Genomic DNA, 22,368 nt, shown 5'->3' with positions numbered 1-22,368 from the left:
CCTATTTTAAGCAAAGAAGGAGCTCAAATACAATAGCAGTGACTAAGAACAGTTTATACATGGATAGATTAGATTTTAAAAAGTGTTTAGATCCAGATTAGATTCTGAGTAGGCTTTTGGTTCAAATTACTCAGCTCCAGAATCACAGAAGTCACTCTAAATGTCTACTACCTTGGGCTAAAAATCACCTGTGAAGAAGTCAAAGCATTTTGCGACATTGAAACCAGAACATTCGCCTCTTAAATTTTACATCTGACCCAGTACCAAAACCACATGTTTTAATGTGGAAATTTAATTTAACATAAAAACACAACCCCAGTGAAGTTTGAAGGGGGTAGATTATTTTATAAGGTCTCCTTTGGCCCCATCTCTGATTATAAAAATTGAGTTACATCAGATTAGTGACTCTTCAAACATTGTTTATCAAAAAAACATTGTTACTGATAAAGATTTTTTTCTCTAGAGTTTCTCCTATATAATGAGGATAAGGAATTCCTAAGACTAGGAAACAGTATGAACCCTTTGCAAACAGATATATATTTTCTTGTTAATCAATCTACACAAGAACCCTTTGCAAGCCAAATGGTTCCAACTTTATGCAGCAAGGCTTAGTTGCAATAAACGGAAGTGACTTAAAATCATTAGATAAATTATTTTTCCCTCTACACTTAGTCAATAACATAATCACAGGCACAAATTCGACAGCAACCATTCTCCAAGCCGTCCCTGGCTGACAGCAGCAAAACTAGTAACAGCAGCTTCTTTGTGTTATACTGAAATTCTCTCCCAGTGAAGGGGCAAAGGGTCACTGATTGCATAGTCTTTGCTCCATTGCACACCCTTTGCTAATGTTCAGTTCTGAGAATAACTGACGGAATGTGCCACATAGTCTTGTAACTGAAACCTCTTTTTCTTATTACATATATTAAAATACTATTTAATAAGTGCAAGGCACCTGTTCATTTGGATCGATGCATGTAATAGGCTGGATGAAAATCATACTAAAAAATTCTGCAGGAAAAGTATCATTTTCATTCAATACATCTTGAAAAAACAACTCATATCATTGTTACAATCTCATAATCCTTATAAAAGGATTTTCATGGTACAGCACGATTTACAATGTAATGGATTACTATTTCATAATCCTGGGGCAGCAGGAAGAAACCACAGATGTTTAACAAAATTTTACTGCATTGCAAGCTTTTTCCAGATCCTGAAATAGGAATTGGTGATGCTGTTAGGGAGGGGCAGAAGTGCACAATATCTGATAACATCACACCATTTAGCTGGTCTTTGTTTCATCTCGGTTTCCAATCATGTGGATATCCTTGTTCTCTAACAGCTCCACCTTCTTGTCACTCGGTATTACTGCATTGTTCACCATAGCTCTTGCTAACGTTGAAATGGGCACAGAAAGTGCAGTAATAGACATCACATGAGAGAGGCAACCCAGAATTTTTCTAGCACACCATTCTAATGGACGTGACTCTTCTCGGTCACATAAAATCAATCTTAAAAAAAGAGAGAGAGAGAGGGATTAAGAAGAGGTAATAAATAGCAAACACAGTTTCCACCCATGCTTCAACAATCACTTACGCAGGTTTAAATATAGTGCAGCGATCAAAGTTAAGTTCTTCAATTTTAACTTCTGCTTCACCCTTAAAAAAACAAAATCCATTACATGTTTAAACAAGGACCCCAAAATTACTGCTCATCATTCTAGCATACTTAAAGTACTGTCAGTACAATCCTGACAAAAGATTCAACCTTGAGAGCAAAAGACTTTAGGACTGTGTATTATATGCCATAGATTACTACTACGGATCTGCTTTTTTATCTTCTAACAATTACAAAAAAACCAACCAAACCAGCTGTATCCACAAATTGTACATGCAGTTAGTCTATAGCAAAATATATTACTGTTAGCCATTCTCTCTTTCCCCTTACCCAACTATTTTCACCCTCTACTGCTACCCTTACTTCTGTGCTGCTGCTGGCAGTGGCACTGCCTTCAGAGCTGGGCAGCTGCTGACTGAGTGCCCAGCTCTGAAGCCAGCAGTGCAGAAGTAAGGGTGGCAATGCCATACTATACAATCCTTACTTCTGCGCTGCTGCTGGTGGCGGCTCTGCCTTCAGAACGGGGCTTCCGGCGTGCAGCTTAGCTGCCCAGCTCTGAAGGCAGAACCACCACCTGCAGCAGCACAGAAGTAAGGGTAGCAGTATCGCAAACCCCACATCCACTCACACCCACAGAGTAACCTTGCAACCCCCCACAACTCTTTTTGGGGTCAAGACCCCTACAGTTACAACACTATGACATTTCAGATTTAAGTAGCTGAAATCATGACATTTATGATTTTTAAAAGCCTACGCCCATGAAATTGACCAAAATGGCCCTACCCATAAGGCATGTTTTCCAATCCTTTATCATTCTTGCAGCTATCCTCTGAATGCTCTCTATTTTATCAACATCCTTCTTGAATTCGTGATACCAGAACTGGACACAGCATTCCACACCAATAGCAGTCACACCAGTACCAAATATAGAGATTATATAACCTGTCTACTCCAAATCAATATTCCTATGTTTAGACAGCCAAAGATTGCATTAGCACTTTTCGCCACAGCATCACACTGGGAGGGCATGTTTAACTGATTATCCATCATGATCCCAAAATCTTAAGAGTCATTGCTTCTCCAGATAGAGTCCCCCATCCTATAAGAATGGCCTGTAGTCATTGTTCCTATAGGTATGACTTTACAATTATCCATACTGAAATGTGCATTGTTTGCTTGCACCCAGTTTACCAAGCAATCCAGGTAGCTCTAAATCAGTGAACTCCCCCAACCTTTGTGTTATCTGCTCTCTTTGTCAGTAATGATTTTCTTTTTATTTTCTTCCAGGTTATTGATAAAAATGTTAAAGAGCATAGGGCTAAGATCCAATCCGTAAGGGACCCCACTACAATTACATTTTAAGACCATTTTGATTTTGTATCGTTCTTGTTCTTAATCAAAATATTGTGTGACACTATGTCAAATGCCATGCAGAACAGGAGTATAATATGTTAACACTATTACCTTTATCAACCAAATTTGTAATCCTATAAAAAAATCAAGTTTGTTTGATGACTATTTTCATAAAGCTATGTTGATTGGTATTAATTATATTACTCTCCTTTAATGCCTCATCAATCAAGTCCTGTTTTTGCCATTCCCTTAATCTGCCTGGAAATGATGGCAGGCTGCAAGCCTATAGTGACTGAGATCATCCTACGCATGGGCGCCAACTTATATGGGCTCCTGGGGCTTTAGCCCCAGGAATATTCACAGACAGGGGCTCTGCTCCAGCAATATTTGGAGCTAGGTTTCTCCCCTGCTCTGCGCTGCCGGCAGCCCAGAGCCCTTTAAATCCCAGCTGCGGCCGGGAGTCAGAGTCTGATTCCTGGCCGCGGCTGGGATTTAAAAGGCTCTGAGCTCCCCGCGGTTGCAGGCAGCCCAGAGCCCTTTAAATCCCACCCGCGGCTGAGATTTAAAGGGCTCTGGGCTCCCCGCCACAGCGGGCAGCCCAGAGCCCTCTGATTCCCAGGCTGCCAGCAGCCCAGAGCCCTTTGAATCCCAGCCCCTGTCCGCTGATTGCTCCCTCCCCAGACCCCTGCCCCAACTGCCCCCCAGAACCTCCACCCCCTATCTAAGCACCACTGGTCCTTGTTCCCCGATTACCCCCTCCCGAGACCCCTGCCCCTAACTGCCCCTTGGGACCTCAGCCCCTATCTAAGCCTCCCTTCTCCTTGTCCCCAACTGCCCCCTCCTGAGACCCCATCCAACTTCCCCCCCCAGGACCGCACCCCCTACCTGTCCCCTGATAAACCTCCTAGACTCCCATGCCTATCCAATTGTTGCCTGTCCCTGACTGCCCCTTCGAACCTCTGCCCCATCCAACCCCCCCCCTGCTCCTTGTCCCTTGACTGCCCCCCGGAACCCCATACCTCTTCTCCAACCCCCAAACCGCTTACTGTGCCACTCAGACCAGCGTATCTGGCTCTGTGCAGCTCCAGACAGTTGCTGCCATGCTCCCCCATGGAGCCCACAGCCCTCTCCCACCCCCAGCACCTGCCTTCCAGATTTGAACACCTCAAAATTCAGGAGTGCTCAAGCTCGGTTTGGGCAGCTTTTACTTCATTTCTCCCAAATCAGTTTCCCCTGCAAGGTGCCAACTGAAGGTGTTGGAGAACAGAGAGATCGGGTGGCCTCCTAATGCCTGGAAAAGAGACAAAGGCCGGAGGAGGGAGTGTCAAAAAGTGGTGCTCCAAACTGACACTCCCTCCTCTGGCCTCTGTGTCTCTTCCGGACAAGGAGGCCACCTGATCTCTTTGTCCCCAATACCTTCAGCTGGCATCTTGCAGGGGAAACTGAGGCACCCACACAGTATTCAGAGAAAATATTAAGAACATTCCCACTTCATCACAACAGGTGCAACAAAATATAATACTGTATATTGAAGTAGGCAAGTGCTACTTCTGACTTTCCACTTTTAATTGACCCTTGTAATCTTGTGGCACTGACGCGTTGTAGCTTCATTTTATATCGGTTCACAGGGCAGGAGCGGGGGGGGCACCACCATTTTGGGCCCCACCAAAAATTATACAAACCTGCCGCCTATGATCCTGCGTACCTTGTTTTGATGGGGAGATGCTCTCTCCTGATTCTCTGATGCCCCAGGAACTGATCAGACCCACTTAATAAAAAAAAAATGTATTGAGATATACTTATCTCATAGAACTGGAAGGGACCCTGAGAGGTCATTGAGTCTAGCCCCCTGCCTTCACTAGCAGGACTAAGTACTGATTTTGCTCCAGATCCCTAAGTGGCCCCCTCAAGGATTAAACTCACAATCCTGGGTTTAGCAGGCCAGTGCTCAAACCACTAAGCTTTCCCTCTCCCTTTCACCTTGTGTGCAGGCTGTATTTTATTCTAAACCCAAACACTAACTCAGTACAGTGCAATATCACCCTTTTAACCTTTACCTCTTTGAACACTTCTTTGCTAGGGCCCTTAGGCCGTGACTACACTGGCACTTTACACCCCCCTGAGCGCAGCAAGTTACAGCGCTGTAAAGCACCAGTGTAAACAGTGTAAGCTAATCCCCATGGGGAGGTGGAGTACGTGCAGCGCTGGGAGAGCTCTCTCCCAGTGCTGGCACCGCAACCACACTCACACTTCAAAGCGCTGCCGTGGGAACGCTCCCGCGGCACAACTGCAAGTATAGCCATACCCTCACTCTCTGTTGGAAGCTCCTTCATTCCAGACTCAGCTAGCCCTGTCCTCCCACATAACACTTCCTTCCTATCTTTTTATCAGGTTGTTCATCTAAGGGCTAATTAGTTCCTTACCTCCTCAGCCTCACCTTCTGATTAGCTAATTATCCAATCAGCTGTTACTGGCAGAACTGAGGCTACAGTGATCGAGTGCTGACCCACCTTGTCAGATTTCAGCACTCTGTCACACCTGTTTAAATATTAGTGTAACATTAGCTTTCTTCTAGTCCTCTGGAACTTCTCTAGTGTTCCAAGACTTACTGAAAATTAACATTAATGTTAAAGAAAGCTCCTCAGCCAGCTTTTTTAAGTTTTTGGATGCAAGTTATCTGGACGTCCTGATTTTAAAATACCTGTAGCTATCTTTGGTAGCTGCTGTTTAACATTCACCTGAGTTATTGTTAGAATGGAAAGTAGTTGATCATCATCATATAATATGAATAAATCATCTGGCTTTTTCTTAAAGAAGAATAAAAGTATTTATTCAGCACTTGTGCCTTTTCTGCATTTTTAACAACAATTCTACCATTTCCAGCTAGTAATAGACAAATACCATTGGTAAGATTTCCTTTGTTCCTAGTATACTTTTTAGAAGAGTCCTTCTTTTCCTTAACTCTGCTGGCCAGAGATTTCTCCTTGTGTCCTTTTGTTTCCCTTATCAATCTTCTATCATTCTTAACTTCTAATTTATATTCACTGCTATCAACTTCCCCCCTTTTCTATTTGTTTTTATATAAGTATATAGAGACTTGGCAGAATTTGACTTTTTTTTAAATTTTGATGGGTAATTTCAAGATTTATTCTGAAGCTTTTTAAAAAAAAATTTAAATTTTCACAGTGTGCAAAATTATGGGTTTTAAGCATTTATTTCCTATTTTTATTTATTTAAATTTTCACAGTTGCAGGAAATTATGGGTGCATTTTAGGTAATAATTAAAGGACACTGGACACAGATTCAAAATGGTAAAGCTTTATAACCACTAAAAGAGAAACTGCAAATATTATGTCAAAATTTTAGCCTTAAATCAAACTCTAATAAAGTTCTCAAGAAGCATTTTTCTTACTTTGCTTATCTGTAATTTTCTATTATCCATGAAAATATTTTTTCATTGTTGTGTGTGTTGATGTTTATCATCATTTACCAATAAAAATCTAACCTTTCCCAGCCATATATTATAACTTCTTTCACTTCCCCTCTAAGTCAGGCTGGTCTTTTGTTTGTTGTTATGAGCCAAATCAGCTGAGAGAGAATTTAAACAGGAAAATGTGAATGATAATTGGGAACGGTGTAAGAATATTTTACTAGATGCCCAAAAAGCCACAATCCAAAAAGACTACAGTGGTTTAAAAAATACTTTCAACTGATTTGGCTCATAATTGCTTTCAACTTTCTGAAATTGGCCCTTTTAAAACAGTAAGTGTGTGTGTGTGTTTATATAAAACTTGTTTGGAATCTGTTCTGTTTGCATAAAATAAATGTAATCAAATTGCAATCACATAATTAACCTGTGGAGCTCATTGCTACAACATACAGTTGAAAAGTAAGAATTTAGTAAGATTCAAGAAAGGATTAGACATTTCTATGAAATATTAGAACATCCACGACTACGTTATACTGGATAAAAGGGCAGGTCTACACTATGGGGGAAAATCGATATAAGATACGCAACTTCAGCTACGTGAATAACGTAGCTGAAGTCGAAGTATCTGATATCGAATTACTTACCATCCTCACGGCGCGGGATCAACGTCCGCGGCTCCCCATGTCGACTCCGCTACCGCCGTTCGCGTTGGTGGAGTTACGGAGTCGACATGAGCATGTTCGGGGATCGATATATCGCGTCTAGATGAGACACGATATATTGATCCCTGAGAAATCGATTGCTACCCGCCGATATGGCGGGTAGTGAAGATGTACCCAAAGTGTATAAGCCAGCCACTAATAGACATAAGTTAGTAAGAATTTCTCCACTGGTCAAGTTACTCCATAATTGTCTATTAAGGGATTTCTTTCATCTTCCTCTGAAGCATCTAGTACTGGCTAGTGCTGGAGATGAGATACTGTATTAGATGGGTTGATTGTTAGATCAGGTATGGCAGTTCCTATATTCTTATGCCTGAGCGCCTCTTTGGGAAAGCTTGGGGAGGGACCTATCAACAGTTTTCAGTCTCTGAAGATCTCAGTTACATAACATTTTTCATTCAGAGATCTCCAAGTACCCCACAAAGATGAGCAACTATAACTGTGCCCATTTTACAGACTAAAGAACAGAGAGGCTAACTGATGTGCCAAGGTAATACAGGTAATCAATGACGGAGCTGGGAGTTACACCCAGATCTCCTGACTCCCACTCCTGTACCATAGAGGTATAAACCATGGTTGTTATAAAAAAGACCAAACAAAATTATCTCCCTTTTTGTTAACACTTGTGAGAAGGGAGAGTAAGATTTCTATAACTTTTTGGAAGAAGAATGTGGTAGATTGGAATTAATATGTCAATCATTCATATTTTACATATTTAATGAGTAGAAAAAATTATAAAAATTTTATGAGAACTGTCTCTGTAACCTCAGATATACGGCAGACAATAACCTGTTTTCAAGGTTAGCACATTCATTCAGGGACAGAAAAAATCTTCTCCTGATAACAATCATCCGTCATTATTTGTATACACTTTAGGCAGACTAACTTTTAAAAGCAACATGGGAAAAACAAAGCGAGTGATTTTGGGAAAAAAAATTCAATGGACATGAGACAGACAGTAATACCCAGTGTGCAGAAATACTTGGTACACCACTTTGAGCAGGTGCATTTGACCAGGACATGGGTGGTCAGAACAGGAGTCAGTTGGCAGGAATTGGAGCCAAGGGTCAGACCGGAAGTCAGGCAAGTCTGGGAACAAACAGAAGTTACCACAGCCGTGAGCAGATGCTTGGAGCAGCCACTGAATTGCGGCTAGGCTTAAGAGCCGGTCAGCTGATCCTTCCAGCTGATCAGGTGGCAAAGCCAGTCAGGCCACCTACTGCAGACACACTTGTTAGGTAGCCCAGAAACTGGCTCTGCTCTGGTTCTTGACAGGGTGATGTGATGATAAGGACAAAAAGCTCAAAGAAACTGAAAATTACAACAGGGTTGTGAGGGTGGAGAGATTATCTGAAGAAGAGAGGCTTCTTGCTCACAGGTTGCTCAGGAAGAGAGGCAGAGGGAATGGGGACATTAACACTAGAGGATGCATTTTTCATAAATGCAAGATGTTGCTCGTAATTATGCCTACGTCATTAAACTCTTACTGAGTATAAGACCAGATATCATCTGTAGACCATTTTTATCACTTTTATAAGTTTTAATAAAAAACAAGATAGAAAATCTTAAGTCTTTAGGCTTTGTCTGCACTGGGGATTTGCCCCTGTTACAGCCCTTGGTGACCAGCACTAGGTCAAACCTAATTGCGCCAGTGGAACTTAGCTCAGTTTCAAGCAGGGGTTAGCACCACTGGTGCAAATAGCAACGTTGCCTGCCTACACAAGAGGTTTGACCCAGTGCAGTTACAACAATGGCTGTAACTAGGACAAATCCCCAGTGTAGACAGGGCTGTAGATTGTTTAGAGGTCAAAATCACTGTGGCACTCAGGTACACTTTGAAGGGAAGATAGATTTCTGACTTCTTCTGAGAGAACTATCCTGGAGCAATGGAATGAGGCAACCCCTAAAAAATACCATCCATATACTGGCTGCAGTGACTACGCACTTAGAAATAGCTGGATGACCTCAGGTGACTTGCACCATTACTCTACCACACAACTGAGTTCCAACTCACTTCAAACTGAAGTAGCTGTAAGTGATAGCATTCAAAACATATCTGGTGGTAACTGACCTATAGGAATTAGTTCCAAAGTTAATATTATTAACCTCTTCAAAGCAAAGTCAGCTCAAACCACTAGTAAGCATGCTAGAGAACAATCCAGCATTGGTGAGGGGGATGAATAAGTAACCTAATTAGGGTGACCAGACAGCAAGTGTGAAAAAGCAGGACAGAAGGTGGTGGGGTAATAGGAGCCCATATAAAAAAAAAGCCCCAAATATCGGGACTGTCCCTATAAAATCGGGACATCTGGTCACCCTAAACCTAATAGGACTTTCCATCTGTACGATGTATGATTATGGTAAATATATTTTGATTCAAGGAACTGTTCTGGAGATATATGGTTATTAAGACACTCAGGAAAACAAGAGGCATGAAGAATCTCTCTCTCCTCTCTGAAATCCTGGGCATTTTGAAGTCAGCGGAAGTTCTCCCATTGATGTCAATAAGACGAATTTTTAATCTTCTGTGTTTATCTTAGGCCTTGTCTTCACACACACAAAAAGTTCTTAACTTGCGTTAGCTAACTGGAATTAATTAACTCAAGGTAAAATTTGAGTGCCAACAAGGCACTTTGTAGTTTTTACATGAGTTAGCAGGTTGAACCTCAGATAAAACAGATAGGGCCAGATTTTCAAGGGAGCTCAGCACCCACTGCTGGGGCCTGACTTTCTTTTTGAAAAGCTGACCATAAATGTCAGAATGGGAGCTGGTGGGCACTAAGCACTTTGGAAAGCGTGGACCTTATTTAGGTACATAAATGAGAGCTGACGTGTTTTAAAAATCTGATCCAAATTGTGGGTGTTGAGCACTTGAAAATGTGGCCCCACTGGGCCAATTCCATCCTCTGTTACACAGGTGTAACTCCTCTGGAAGGCAGTGGGAATTTTATTCACATAAGAGGACAGAACTGAATCCTGAGAAGCTCTAGACAGCAACAATGTAGCTAAATTGTAAAGAATCATAGAAATTAGAAATGAAAAAGAACTTAGGCCAAATGTTCAAAGATATTTAGGTACCTAACCAGGTTCGGCACCTAGTGTGGATTACAAAGGTTTTTAGGCACCTGACTGACATTGATTTCAATGGGAGTTAGGTGCATAGATACCTTTGTGACTTCCATCCCTAGTGGGATTTTCAGAAGCACCTATCCGCAACTTAAGGCATCTAAATACCTTGAAAAGCTGGCCCTTTATATCTAGTTCATCCATCTGCCAGTGCAGGATTATCTCTGATAGTACATTTTTAGTGGGTTTTTTTTTCCAATCTAGTTTTAAATTTCTCAATCATTGGAGCTGTCTAAGAATCTTCTCCAATTTTTCTTTGTTTAGTTTTACTCCTGGTTAACGTGTTGTCCCCCCTTCCCCCACCCCTTTGGATAACTGCTTAAACAATTCACTGGGAAATTTTGACTTTACACACTTAAACCATACATAAATTTCTCCAGATTATTATTACAAGATTTAGACCAACCTTGATTTTTAAAATAAAAAAAATGCTGTGCTTATCAGCTCCACTGCTAGATACCAAGAGGAAGTGTTTACAACCACCAGCTTTTGCCAACTCTGCTGACATGCAAACATAATCTCGATCAACGCGAACAAGTCCATCCTAGGATAAAAAGTTATTTGGATTAAAGCCAGGTCAGAAGAATCCACAGAAGAGGGAAAGTGTGTGGGGAGGGGGAAAGCAAAACTAAAAGTGGGACAAAATTCAGTGACTCTCCGTTTTCTTCAAAATCTCTCTCATTTTTTAAACAAAGACTGAAGGGAAATTCCATGGCACTTCATTTTAGAAAATCATTTCATACTTAGCTAAGCTAAGGGTGAGTAAATGGTTTTAACCATTAGAAGAATTAGGTTCTGGAACATCCTCCCAACAGGTTGGGGGAAAGGGGGCAAACAACCTAGGTAGTTTTAAGACCGCTCTTAATACATTTATTATCAAGGGGTTGCCCACGATAGCAAGGGTCTGAATTTGATGACTCAGGTGCTCCCTTCCAGTCCTATTTAAATCAGTAATTCAAAGGTTGGTTGTTTTATCACTGCAGTTGAGCAGAATCTTTGTAAAGCACACTTTTGTAGACACTTTCTAAAGCACACTTCATTAACGGCCCAATCTTGAAAGATCCTGAATGCATCCTAAGAAATAAGGAATGCCCTAAATTCCTACTGAAGTAACACCATAGGATCTACTCCTGTAAGCACAGGTTGGTTCTATCTGTCCTCAATGTAGAATTTAAATGCACGTAGAAAACAAAAAGTAGCCAAATATTCAAGTTATTTAACTCACGGTTAAGTAAATTCCTAAATTTTATCTTTGTTTAATCAGAAGATTTTAAAAGCAGATAAACAAGGCATCTATAAGTCATTCACCATCTAGGAGACTAGAGAAACTTCCTCAGAAGGTTACATAGTAGCATTAGGATAGTTCTTAGATTTCTGGGTATGCTTTCAGAGTTGTCTTGTTTTGTAAATGTGACAAAACCTCAGCCCGTCAGACTAAATGGAGATTTTTGCCATATAAAACTAATAAAAAATAGAAGCTTCCCTCAATAAAACTACAAATGCTCCTGATAAATATTAATTCTAACTTTTTTTTAAGTGCTTGTTTGGGGTATTTTGAGTAGTAGGCGTCTGCGTTAAATCTCTCATTCTTTGTATCAGCTTCTTAAAAAAAAATTAGCCAATCAAAAGTCCCTAGACCGACGCTGTCTCTCTCAGTTAATCCAAGGCCAGTAAAGGGATAATTTGATTAAACTGAGACCCTAATTTATTTAGCTTTAGTTCTGGATCAACCTCTCCTTAATAGAGTGCTGTCGTCTCCAATTGTTTGATGAAAATTAAAGTGACATAAATACCATGGGACTTTTTCAATCTGATTAGTCAGCTAACTTGCATCAATACTACCCCAGCCATCAGACGCTGGCGTCCTTCCTTTCACTAGCCTTACTAACAACTGACAAGTTCTCCTTGAAGAACTGGCACCCACGCTGCCACTCAGACCCCCACACTTAACCCATCATCTCTCCTCAATGGGTCCTGTTTGACAAGGTGCCCACACGTTTTTTCCACTGCTGTTCCCTGGACAAAGCTAAATATTGTTTTATTAGCAATCAATAGCCTGTTAATCCCAAATGATTTCACAAATCCACTGAGCTCTCAAACTGATTATAAACATTCGTTTTTCTAAGCTGCTAAATTCAGATGGGTTTTCTCCTTTCCTCCCTCCACCTCCAACATGTGGCATTTTAGTTGAGAGCAAAACCTCAACAGCCAAAAATGCCTGTTGTCTTTAATGTTACATTTAACTGGCTATCAATTCTCAAAGACTTAAGATACACTTTAAATATGATCAGATCTTTGGCACAAAAAGCTCCATAGATTTAGGATCTCCATGAAGATTTCTACTGGATCCTCTACTTTCTAATCTTCCATTTAAAACCAAATGGTTGTAATAAAGTTTCTACACCTTTTTTTTGGCCTCCCCTGCTCCATACAATAACATAGTGCATTTTTGTTGAGTCTGCAGCCAGGCAGAATGAAACAGCCACAGCAAAAAAAAACAAAAAACTTCTAGTTATAGTATATTAATGGCAACACAGTTAACTAACTGCTGAATGACGTACTCCATGTTCAACAGTTGGAAAGCCTGGTACATTCTGAAGGCCCATTTGTTTGTACATTGGGTCTTGAACATTTCTTCTTTGATGTCAGAAGAGGATGAGCCAGGGTGGCATTATGAACATAAATCTACTTGCTTCACCTTACCACAATGATGTTGATTAATAAGGGCATGTCTTCACTAGCAACGTTGAAGTGCTACTGTCCCAGCGCTATAAAAAAAACCACCTCCACGAGGGGCACAGCTCCCAGCACTGGTGCACTGTCTACACTGGCACTTTACAGTGCTGAAACTTGCAGTGCTCAGGGGGAGTCAATGGGGAGCATCAGCAGTCAACCTACCTCAGTGAAGACACCGTGGTAAATAGATCTAAGTACATCAACTTCAGCTACGTTATTCATGATCCCGTCCCTTTCCCTCCCTCCCCCCAAGTGTAGTGTAGGCCTTAGTGTAGAACCTATTCTCTAAGGCCTGGTCTACACTGGGGGGGGGCGGGAAATCAATCTAAGTTATGCAACTTCAACTATGTGAATAATGTAGCTGAAGTCGACGTACTTAGACCACACTGCGGTGAGTCGACTGCTGCTGCTCCCCCATCAACTCTACTTGCGCCTCTCATGGCAGTGGAGTACAGGAGTCGACGCGAGAGCACTCGAAGGTTGATTTATCACCTCTAGACTAGACACGATAAATTGACCTCTGCTGGATTGATCACTGCCCACCAATCCGGCGGGTAGTGTAGACATACCCTAAGTCATCAGTTTTGGCAGAGGCTGTGCATATTGTGGATAATTCTGCATCACAAGTTACAAATGAAATATTACAAAGGTAAAGTTTCAAATAGATGATTTTGTCAAGCTGAAATTTCAGCTCTGCAATTAGGCTCAGTTAACTTGACAGTATCCACTTGAAGTGTGATGTTTAAAAGGTCACCAAAGTAGATTTTTTAGTATCTCTTTTAAAGGAATCTTTTCCACATTCTATATTTCTTTTATACATTTAATTCCAGCCCTGCCCCTGACAGAAATTTCCGTACAAAAATCTACTTTACAAGACAAATATCACTCACAAGAGTGAAACAAAACATGGCCCCAGGTGGTAAAGCTTTGACCTAGAATCAGAACTAAATCCAAATTTTCCTAAATGTGGGGGTTGGGGGAGGTTATTAGGTTCTGCACTGATTGAAAGAAGAGAATGAAACAAGGAGATTTGTAAAATGCTTCTGCAAAGTGAAAACTAAGCAATGTTGGGGTTTTTTTGCTTACTGCTCCTCCTTTTGCTTTTGTGGTACCAAGACAACAGAATCCAACATCATGACCTTGAAATGCTGCAGAATATTCATCCAGTTTTTCGAAGTCTACCACCTGTTGATTCTAAAACACAAGGATACGAAATAACATGAAAACATTAACCTATAAAGCAGTGTTAAAACTGACACCAAATATGCCAGTTATATGACTTACCACATTTTGATATGCCACTTCTTCAAAAGTCAGTTTTCTACGTCCTATGATGGTGATATTAGAAAACAATTGCTGTTTCAAAATTTCTTTTAACAACTCTTTGCCAGTTGCTCCTGACGCACCAAGGATAAAACAAGATTTATTTTGTTTCTTGAAGTTTTCATGAAGGTTTTGTATGTTCTCAAGCTCAGCCATTCTGTATATGAAAAGAAAAAAAATCATACAGTTCTTTAAAAGAGTCACAATGGATTTTTTTAAACATCCTTTTGTCTAGAGGTATAGAAGCAGACACTGATTTTTTTCTGTTATATCAAATTTACTGTATTTTTGTTCAATAGTAGAAAAGAAAGGTTTAAATGTTTTAAAGACTTTTCATTGAACCATGTCTTCAGTCTCTCAGGACTGTTCTCAAACTGTGACAATTTGAATAAATATTTTTTTAAAATGAAAAGTGAAATGTTATGTCTCATTGACATACACTAGGAAACCTGTCATTGTAACAGGGAGCTGGAAAATAACTTCTTTAACATTAATCCAAAATAAGGAAGTATCCTTGAAAGTGACTGAGAACTTGGCATGTTTCATATCTCCCTAGTAAATCCCATCCCCATTGCCTATTATTCAGTATCCACCATAGGGTGGGGGTGTATGGTTTATTTCTGGAACTCTGCTGGGAAAGGTAATAGGTTTGACATAAAAGAGCTAATTATCCCCAATCATAAATAGGACTTTTTCTCTAATAAATAACCTGAATGCTCTCTGAGTGTAGAGCACCAAAGCCTTGGTGGAGGGGCAAGGGTATGTGCTGCTGGTATCCTGGCTGGCAGCATGAGGAGGCTCTTGGAACTACATATAATACTTCAGGGGCTGGTGATCTCTGGTTACAAAGAACAAACAATGCTGATACCTAGTTCTTATATATTGCCTTTTATTGATAGATCTCAAAGAGCTTTACAAAGGAGGTCAATATCATCACCCCCCCCCCCATTTACAGATTGGAAAGCAAAACAGGGGACCGTATCCTGGAATGCAGTGACAATGAAAAGGAATTAGGGGTCATGGTAGACAATGAGTTGAACATGAGTTCCCAGTGCGATGCTGTAGCTAACCCAATCCTTTAATGTAAAAGCAGGGAGGTGTTATGGGCCCTGTATTACAGCATTAATTAGACTGCCGCTTTGTGGGGAGTTGCTGACTCGTTGATCTCTCTCATATTGCAAGTAAGTTGATGGTGATTTTGTAGACTTGTGGTCTGTCTGTTCAGTGCCTCAGACCTTCAGCCTGGTCATGGTTTCAAGTCCACCCCTTTTAGGGTACATATAAGAAGTCCAAGAGCAGGGAGGTTTTAGGATCAAGTGAGGGATTCAGGGCTTCCCACTTAGGTTGAGGTTTGATGGTCCAGATTCCTGTATCTTCGGGACCTTCCATCAACGAGGTTTCCCGCTGAGGGATAGGCTTTTATAGTTGTCCCTCTTTAACGAGTGGTAGGAGAGCCCAGGCCCACTCTCTCGACTGAGCTTGGATGCAGAGCCCAGTGGTAGGTAGCTAAGTCCTGCACCCTCAGGTACTATGTGGCTGCATCCCTGGATCACTTCCTACAAGCCCCCTTTCTTCCCACAGGGTAAAGTGGAGAACTAAACATAAAGTCTCTGACCTTCAGAGAGTCACAGGCGCCTTCTTTGTAGGCTTGGTCACACCAATACAGCCAGGCCTCAGGCAGCAAGAACTCCTGCAGGGCTCCTTCCCAGGAGTTTAGCATGTAAATCAACTCACCTCCACTGTCTGCCTTCCACTGACCCTACTGTGCTCCCCTTTTTAAGTTCCTCCTCAAGCCAGTGCAAGCTTTGCAAGTGTGGTCTGGCAAAGTCAACTGAGTTCAGAGCAGTTCCTTAACACCCTCTTGTCTAGTGTGGGGTCTGTATACCCTATCACAAGGAACTACTAAATCGTCTAGTCTGATCTCTTGTATATCACAGGCCACCAACACCACCCAACAGCTACACATGAAACCCAACAATCGAAACAAGTCCAAAGTATTAGAGCCTACAGGAGACACGATTGTTATATGGCATAGGCAGAAAACAGGAAGGTTTGAGATGCACCAGTGCTTGAGGCCCTGCAATGTCAGGGAAATGATTAAGTGAAAAATATCCAGATAATCTTGGCAAGTGATCCACATCTATATGCTGCAGAGAAAGGTGAACCACCCTGCCCCACAAAGTCACTGCCGATCTGACCTGGGAGAAATTCCTTCCTGACCCCACATATGATAATCAGTTAGACCCTGAAACTGTGAGCAATAAACAGCCAGCCAAGCAGCTTAGAGACAGAATGCTCAGTGCTACCTCAAAGCCCTGGCCCACCCCACCCAATTTCCCCATCTCCAGCTGTGGAAGGGGATTAAAAAAAAAAAACTCTCCCAGAATACCTTGGGGGAGAGGTCTCCTCTGTTTCCCCAGCCAGCTCCAAACTGAAACCCCCTCCATCCACACCTCCAGCTCCTCCTCCAGCCTTTGTCCAGTTTCCCGGGCAGAAGGTATCACCTAGCCCCATCCCCCTCCTGGGCTCAGGTTACATGCTCAGGTATCATCCCTCAAGTGAAGTCACACCCTGATATCCCATCACCATGCAGACAGTACCTGCAAAACTCCCATGCAATATCCCCAGGTCAATCCTCCCCACTACCTGCTCCATCACATCTCTCCCCCCTTCGAGACTGAACTGAGCGGGGTCACTCTAACCAGTGAGCTGGAGAAGTTCAGGCCCCCCTCTCCAGGACAATGCATCAGCACTCCACTTCACATGGACCACGTCCGTATCATAATCCTGCAGGAGTAGGCTCCACCTCAGGAGCTTGGCACTGGCTCCTTTCATCTGATGTAGCGAGGTCAGGGGAGAGTGGTCGGTGTACACAGTGAAGTGTTGCCCAACGAGATATGGCTGAAGTTTCTTAAGAGCCCACACCATTGCCAGGCATTCCTTCTCGATGGCCGCATAGTTCTGCTCCCGGGGTATCAACTTCTTTCTCAAGTACACAATGGGGTGTCTCTCCTCCTTTTCATCAACCTGATTTAACACCGCACTCAGCCCCGTGTCTGAGGTGTCAGTGAACACCATAAAGGGCTTGTCAAAGTCTGTGTTTACCAGAACTGGACCACTGACCAGAGCCTCCTTCAGCGCGCAGAGAGCCCTCTGGCACTGCTCGGTCCAGACCACCTTGTCTGGCTTCTCCTTCTTGCATAGCACAGTGATGGGGGTGGCTATGGAGCTAAAGTGTGGCATAAATCTTTGCTAATACCCCACCATCCCAATAAAGGCTTGGACCTGCTTTTTAGTTTGGGGAACGGGCCAGTCTCTGATCACCTCCACTTTGGCTGGTTCTGGCTTTACGCAGCCACTTCCCACCCAGTGGCCCAGGTAGGATACTTCAGCCATCCCCACCTTGCACTTCTCCGCTTTTATGGTCAGCCCAGCCTCCTGGAGTCGGTCCAGCACTTGTCTAACCTGGGACACATGGTCCTCCCAGGTCTGGCTAAAGAGACAGATGTCATCAATATACACCATGGCAAAGCTCTTCATCCCCTCAATAGCTGATCCACCAGGCGCTGGAAGGTGGCCAGCACCCCCTTGAGGCCGAAAGGCAGGGTCAGGAACTCACAGAGCCCCAGAAGGGTGATAAAGGCTGATTTCGGCCTGGCATCTGCATCCAGTGGCGCTTGCCAGTAGCCCTTTGTAAGATCCATGGTGGTAAGGTAGCGAGCTCCTCCCAGCTTGTGTCGGAGCTCGTCAGGCCTGGACATGGGGTAGGCATCAGATACAGTGATGGCATTGAGCTTCTGATAGTCCACACAGAACCGGATTGACCCGTCATTTTTGGGGACCAGCACCACTGGTGAGGCCCAAGGGCTGGAAGATGGCTGGATCACCCCCAAAGCCAGCATGTCATTGACCTCTCTTTCCAAGTCTTGAGCAGTTTTCCCTGTGACTTGGAAGGGGGAGCATCTTATAGGCAGGTGCGATCCCATCTTCACCTAGTGGACAGTCAGATTAGTGAGTCCCGGCTGGTTGGAAAACAGCTTTCGGTATAGACCCCTCTGATCTCAGTTTTCTGGGCAGGAGACAGAGACCTGCTCCCTCTCGCAGGCTGGGTCTGAAGCCGCAGCCCCTCTGAGCCTTGCCCCAGGCACTCCCTCCCCACCAGCGTAGTGTCCTGCGCCTCCTCAATGTCAGGGCATAGTGCCTCTAGGCAGCTCTGACTATGGGTCATGACTGGGGTTGCTTCTCCAGTCCTCTAGGTCACCCACCATCAACACCTCAGTGGGCAAATGATGGTGCACCCCCATGTCCTTGGCACCCTCCTTGGCTCCCCATTTCAGATGTACCCTCACCATGGGCACCTTGAATGGGGTCCCGCCCACACTCATCAGGGTCAGGTAGGTGTTGGATACCACCTGATCTGGGGCCACCACCCCGGCCAGGCCAGGGTCACCTCAGTGCCCATGTCCCAGTACCCATTGACCTTCCTCCCCTCCACCTCTAGGGGAACAAGGCACTTGCTCCACAGGGACAGCCCTGTGCCCACCCTGTAAACTAAGAACCTTGGGTCCGGAGCATCCAGCCCCGCCAGAGGAGCTGATCTGGAAAACTCCTCCCTCCTGAGCAGTGGGTAAGCTGCCAGCCCACCCTGCCTGGGAAGCTTGCCCCCCTCTGGCTGTATCTCTACCCAGTTAACCCTGTACAGGTTTGGCCTGCTCAGTCTGTCCTGGAGCTTGGGGCACTGGGTCTGTATGTGGCCTCTCTGGCCACAATAATAACATGTCACGTTTTGTTGGTCTCCTTGATCCGGGCGGTTGGCCCTTATGCCGGTTGTTACCCTGGCGAGGGTGATCTCCACATTCCTCCTTTGGTGAATCCCAGGATGACTCTCTCTCTGCATCACGGTGGGCCTATTCCTTTGGGACTCCTCCTGTCCACCCCCTGACCAGCGGTCCACAACTCATGGGCCAGCTGCCTTGCGCACCGCAGGTCCTCTGGCTTTTTGTCCCCCAACCACATCCTCAGGTCAGATGGGCAATGTTTCTCACAGTTGCTTCAGTACAATCAGGTTAACCATGTCCTCCTTAATCTGGGCCCCATCTGCCCACTTGTAGACATAGCTCTGCTTTCAGAGGATCAGTTCCAGATATGTGACCTCAGGGGTTTTATGCAGACTCCGGAATTTTTCTGGTATGCCTCAGGAGTCTTCCCAATCTCATGTAGCAGGGCCTTTTTGAACAGTTCATAGTCTCCTGCCTCCACCCCTTCCATTCGGCTGTACAGCCCCACAGCTTTGGGGTCCAGTAAGGGAGTGAGAAACCGGAGCCTGACTGCAGGATCAACCCTGTGCAACTCACAGGCCTTCTCAAAGGCAATCAGGAATTCATCTATGTCCTCCCCTTCCTTACGCTGGGACAGGATGCACTTATCAAAGCTCCATGCAGTCCTGGGTCCCCCCTCACTCACCGCAGCAGGGGGCTCTCTGTTCCTCAGCCTTGCCAACTCCAGTTGATGCTGATGCTGCTTTTCGCAATCCTTTTGCTGCTTTTCCCGTTCTTCCCACTCCTCCTGCAGTTCCTGCTGCCTCATCTCCAGCTCTTTCAGTTTTAGCTCCCTCTCCCATTCCAGCTGCCTCAGCTCCAGCGATTGGGAGCTCCGCCGGAAGGATCCCCTGCTGGCCTCAGGGTTCAGGGTGCCCTTGGTGTTTGCTGGGCTCCTTCCAACCCCTCCACTAGCCATAGGTAGGAGGGGTCTCAGGATGCCCTTGGCAGCAGTCTAACCCCTCCCAGCCAGGACAGACACCATTGCGGGACAGATCCTGGTGTCCTCCCTGCATCTGCAGGGCTGCTTTCCTCAGAGACAGGGATCGGTTAATCTGAGCAATCCTCCTCCTCCTCCATCTGGGCAATCAGCTGTTCTTTGGTGAGTTTCCCAATGCGCAGCCCCCTCTGCCTGCACAGTTCGACCAGGTACCTCTTAAGGCGATGGTTATACATCTTCCCACCAGCCCCAAGTTACTGTAGTTACCATGGACTCGCAGGCTTGTGTGATCTCAGCTCCCCACGGTTTCCAGGAGGAACCCCTAGTGTGCCAGCCCTTCTCCAGGTCACCACTGCTCTCCCAGCATCAAGCTGCAGACTTCTCCACCCCTGGAACTGCTCGACGGAGTCCCTGGGGGACCCTGTTCCTGCAACAGTCCTTCTCACTGGTCACACAGTCCCAGGGCTTAAGCGTAGATTCTCAGCCCCACAAAACCGCTCCTCTCTGAGCCTTCAGGATGCCTGGTCCTCATCAATCCCCTTTCATTTTACTGCTCTCCAGTCACTTACTGCAGGAAGCACCATCCACAGTAGATCCCACTGCTAACACCAGTTGTCAGGAAGTGTTGGGGAGACAAGGCCCTGCACCCCCCACTTCCTGCGATTCACTGTGACTCTTAGCCAGCCAGTAAAACAGAAGGTTTATTTAGACAACAGGAACACAGTCCAAAACAGGTCTTGCAGGTATAGACAAGGTCCATATTGGGGGGCAGGGAGCTTGGAGCCCAGCCCCAGGTCCATATTGGGGGCAGATCCATACTAGGGGGCAGGGAGCTTGGACTCTGGCCCTGGATCTTCCTCCATTTCCCCAGCCAACTCCAAACTGAAACCCCCTCCAGCCGTCTCCTGCAGCCACACACCCCGCCTCCTCCTCCAGCCTGTGTCCAGTTTCCTGAGCAGAAGTGGTCACCTGGCCCATCCCCCTCCTGGGCTCAGGTTGCATGCTCAGGTATCATCCCTCAAGTGAAGTCACACCCTGGTCAACATCCCCAGGTCAATCCTATCCACTCCCTGCTCCATCACATCATCTAAAAGTCCTCCAGATGCTGCAGAAGCAGAGTTGCTGCTATCACTATGGTTCTGGCAGCACCACTCACCACTGAGCAACACATGCATATCTGCATTACCTCATCCACTCCATCAAACCCACTCTGAGCAATTCACAGATTAACCCCCCACAGGTCCACAAAATCACCATCAACTTACTTGCAATGTGTGAGAGAGATCAACTGAGTTAGCAACTACCTCTAAAGCTGTGTTCTTTGTAGAAGCAGGCAACTCTGAGCTCTCTGACTCAGGAGACACTGATCATTCTCACCACACCTTCCACAAATATGCTCCAACCACACCCACAATGAATATCTCATTCCCAAAACACTCCTATGTCAAGGAGGTTAGGAAACTCTTGCTGTAGAACCAGTAACTCTAGCTTTAAACCAGTGGTGAATTTGACCACACCCAAGGAATCCTGACCAGCTCAATTAGGACAGCTATTAGATCTGCCACTGGCAAAATTAAAACACATTTGTGGGACCCAGGATCTGACCCAACATATTTAGGATAGATGGGCAAATAAATTTGATAGATAAGACAGAAAATATACTTGTAATATTATATCTTCCACTATCGATGCTAGGTTCTTTAGAATTCAGAAATATAATATTTCTACATTTATTATGCAGTCTTTTCTATTTGTATAGGTATGCATTAATACACATGGATTAAATCAATGTCACTTGATGCACTGTCAGCTTGTGGACCCATAAAGTTGGGTCCTTTAGGTGCTGATTCAGAAGTCTTTGAAGTAAATGAAAAGTAACAGGCTTTGGATCAGACCTATACCGTTGTACTTCGAATCAGACAGGATCAGAAACACATGTCAGCAAATTAGGAGTTTTCATACTATCCCCCAGGACTGTTCCAGTATTTGCCACATATCTGAATTGCACATTTCTGCAGCATAGTTTATTTTCACATGGGTGAAGAAGGTCAAAAGTTTTAGCTACATTGTCTCCATTTAATTAAGCACACTCTAATACCCTTAATAATTCAATAGCATTCTATCCTAATGGTCTAAAACACTACAGTTTATAGTGTTATGTTGGTTTTTGGACTATGGAAGCAAGATTGAAATCTATTTTCATAATTTATTTTTTTATAAGGACAGCTACACATTTTCAATCATTTTTACTTTTAATTGTTGTACTACTTGTTTGTAATATTTGCAGTATCATCTTAAAAA

At 44.0% G+C, this 22,368-nt stretch overlaps 1 protein-coding gene across 1 annotated transcript; it reads right to left on the bottom strand.

The window, feature by feature from the left end:
* Positions 1-666: 666 nt before the first annotated feature.
* On the bottom strand, positions 667-21,440 carry HTATIP2 (HIV-1 Tat interactive protein 2). Its single transcript, XM_045016288.1, has 6 exons — positions 21,333-21,440; positions 14,272-14,467; positions 14,074-14,181; positions 10,658-10,795; positions 1,600-1,661; positions 667-1,514 (listed from the first exon to the last, which is right to left on the bottom strand). Exons 2-6 carry the CDS (start codon positions 14,464-14,466, stop codon positions 1,286-1,288), a joined length of 732 nt encoding a protein of 243 aa, XP_044872223.1. The 5' UTR covers position 14,467; positions 21,333-21,440; the 3' UTR covers positions 667-1,285.
* Positions 21,441-22,368: the final 928 nt, after the last annotated feature.

The sequence above is a fragment of the Mauremys mutica genome, chromosome 4, assembly GCF_020497125.1.
Source record: "Mauremys mutica isolate MM-2020 ecotype Southern chromosome 4, ASM2049712v1, whole genome shotgun sequence".
NCBI lineage: Eukaryota > Metazoa > Chordata > Testudines > Geoemydidae > Mauremys > Mauremys mutica.
The sequence above is the reverse complement of the archived record's forward strand: the minus strand, read 5'-3'. Positions and strand labels throughout refer to the sequence as shown.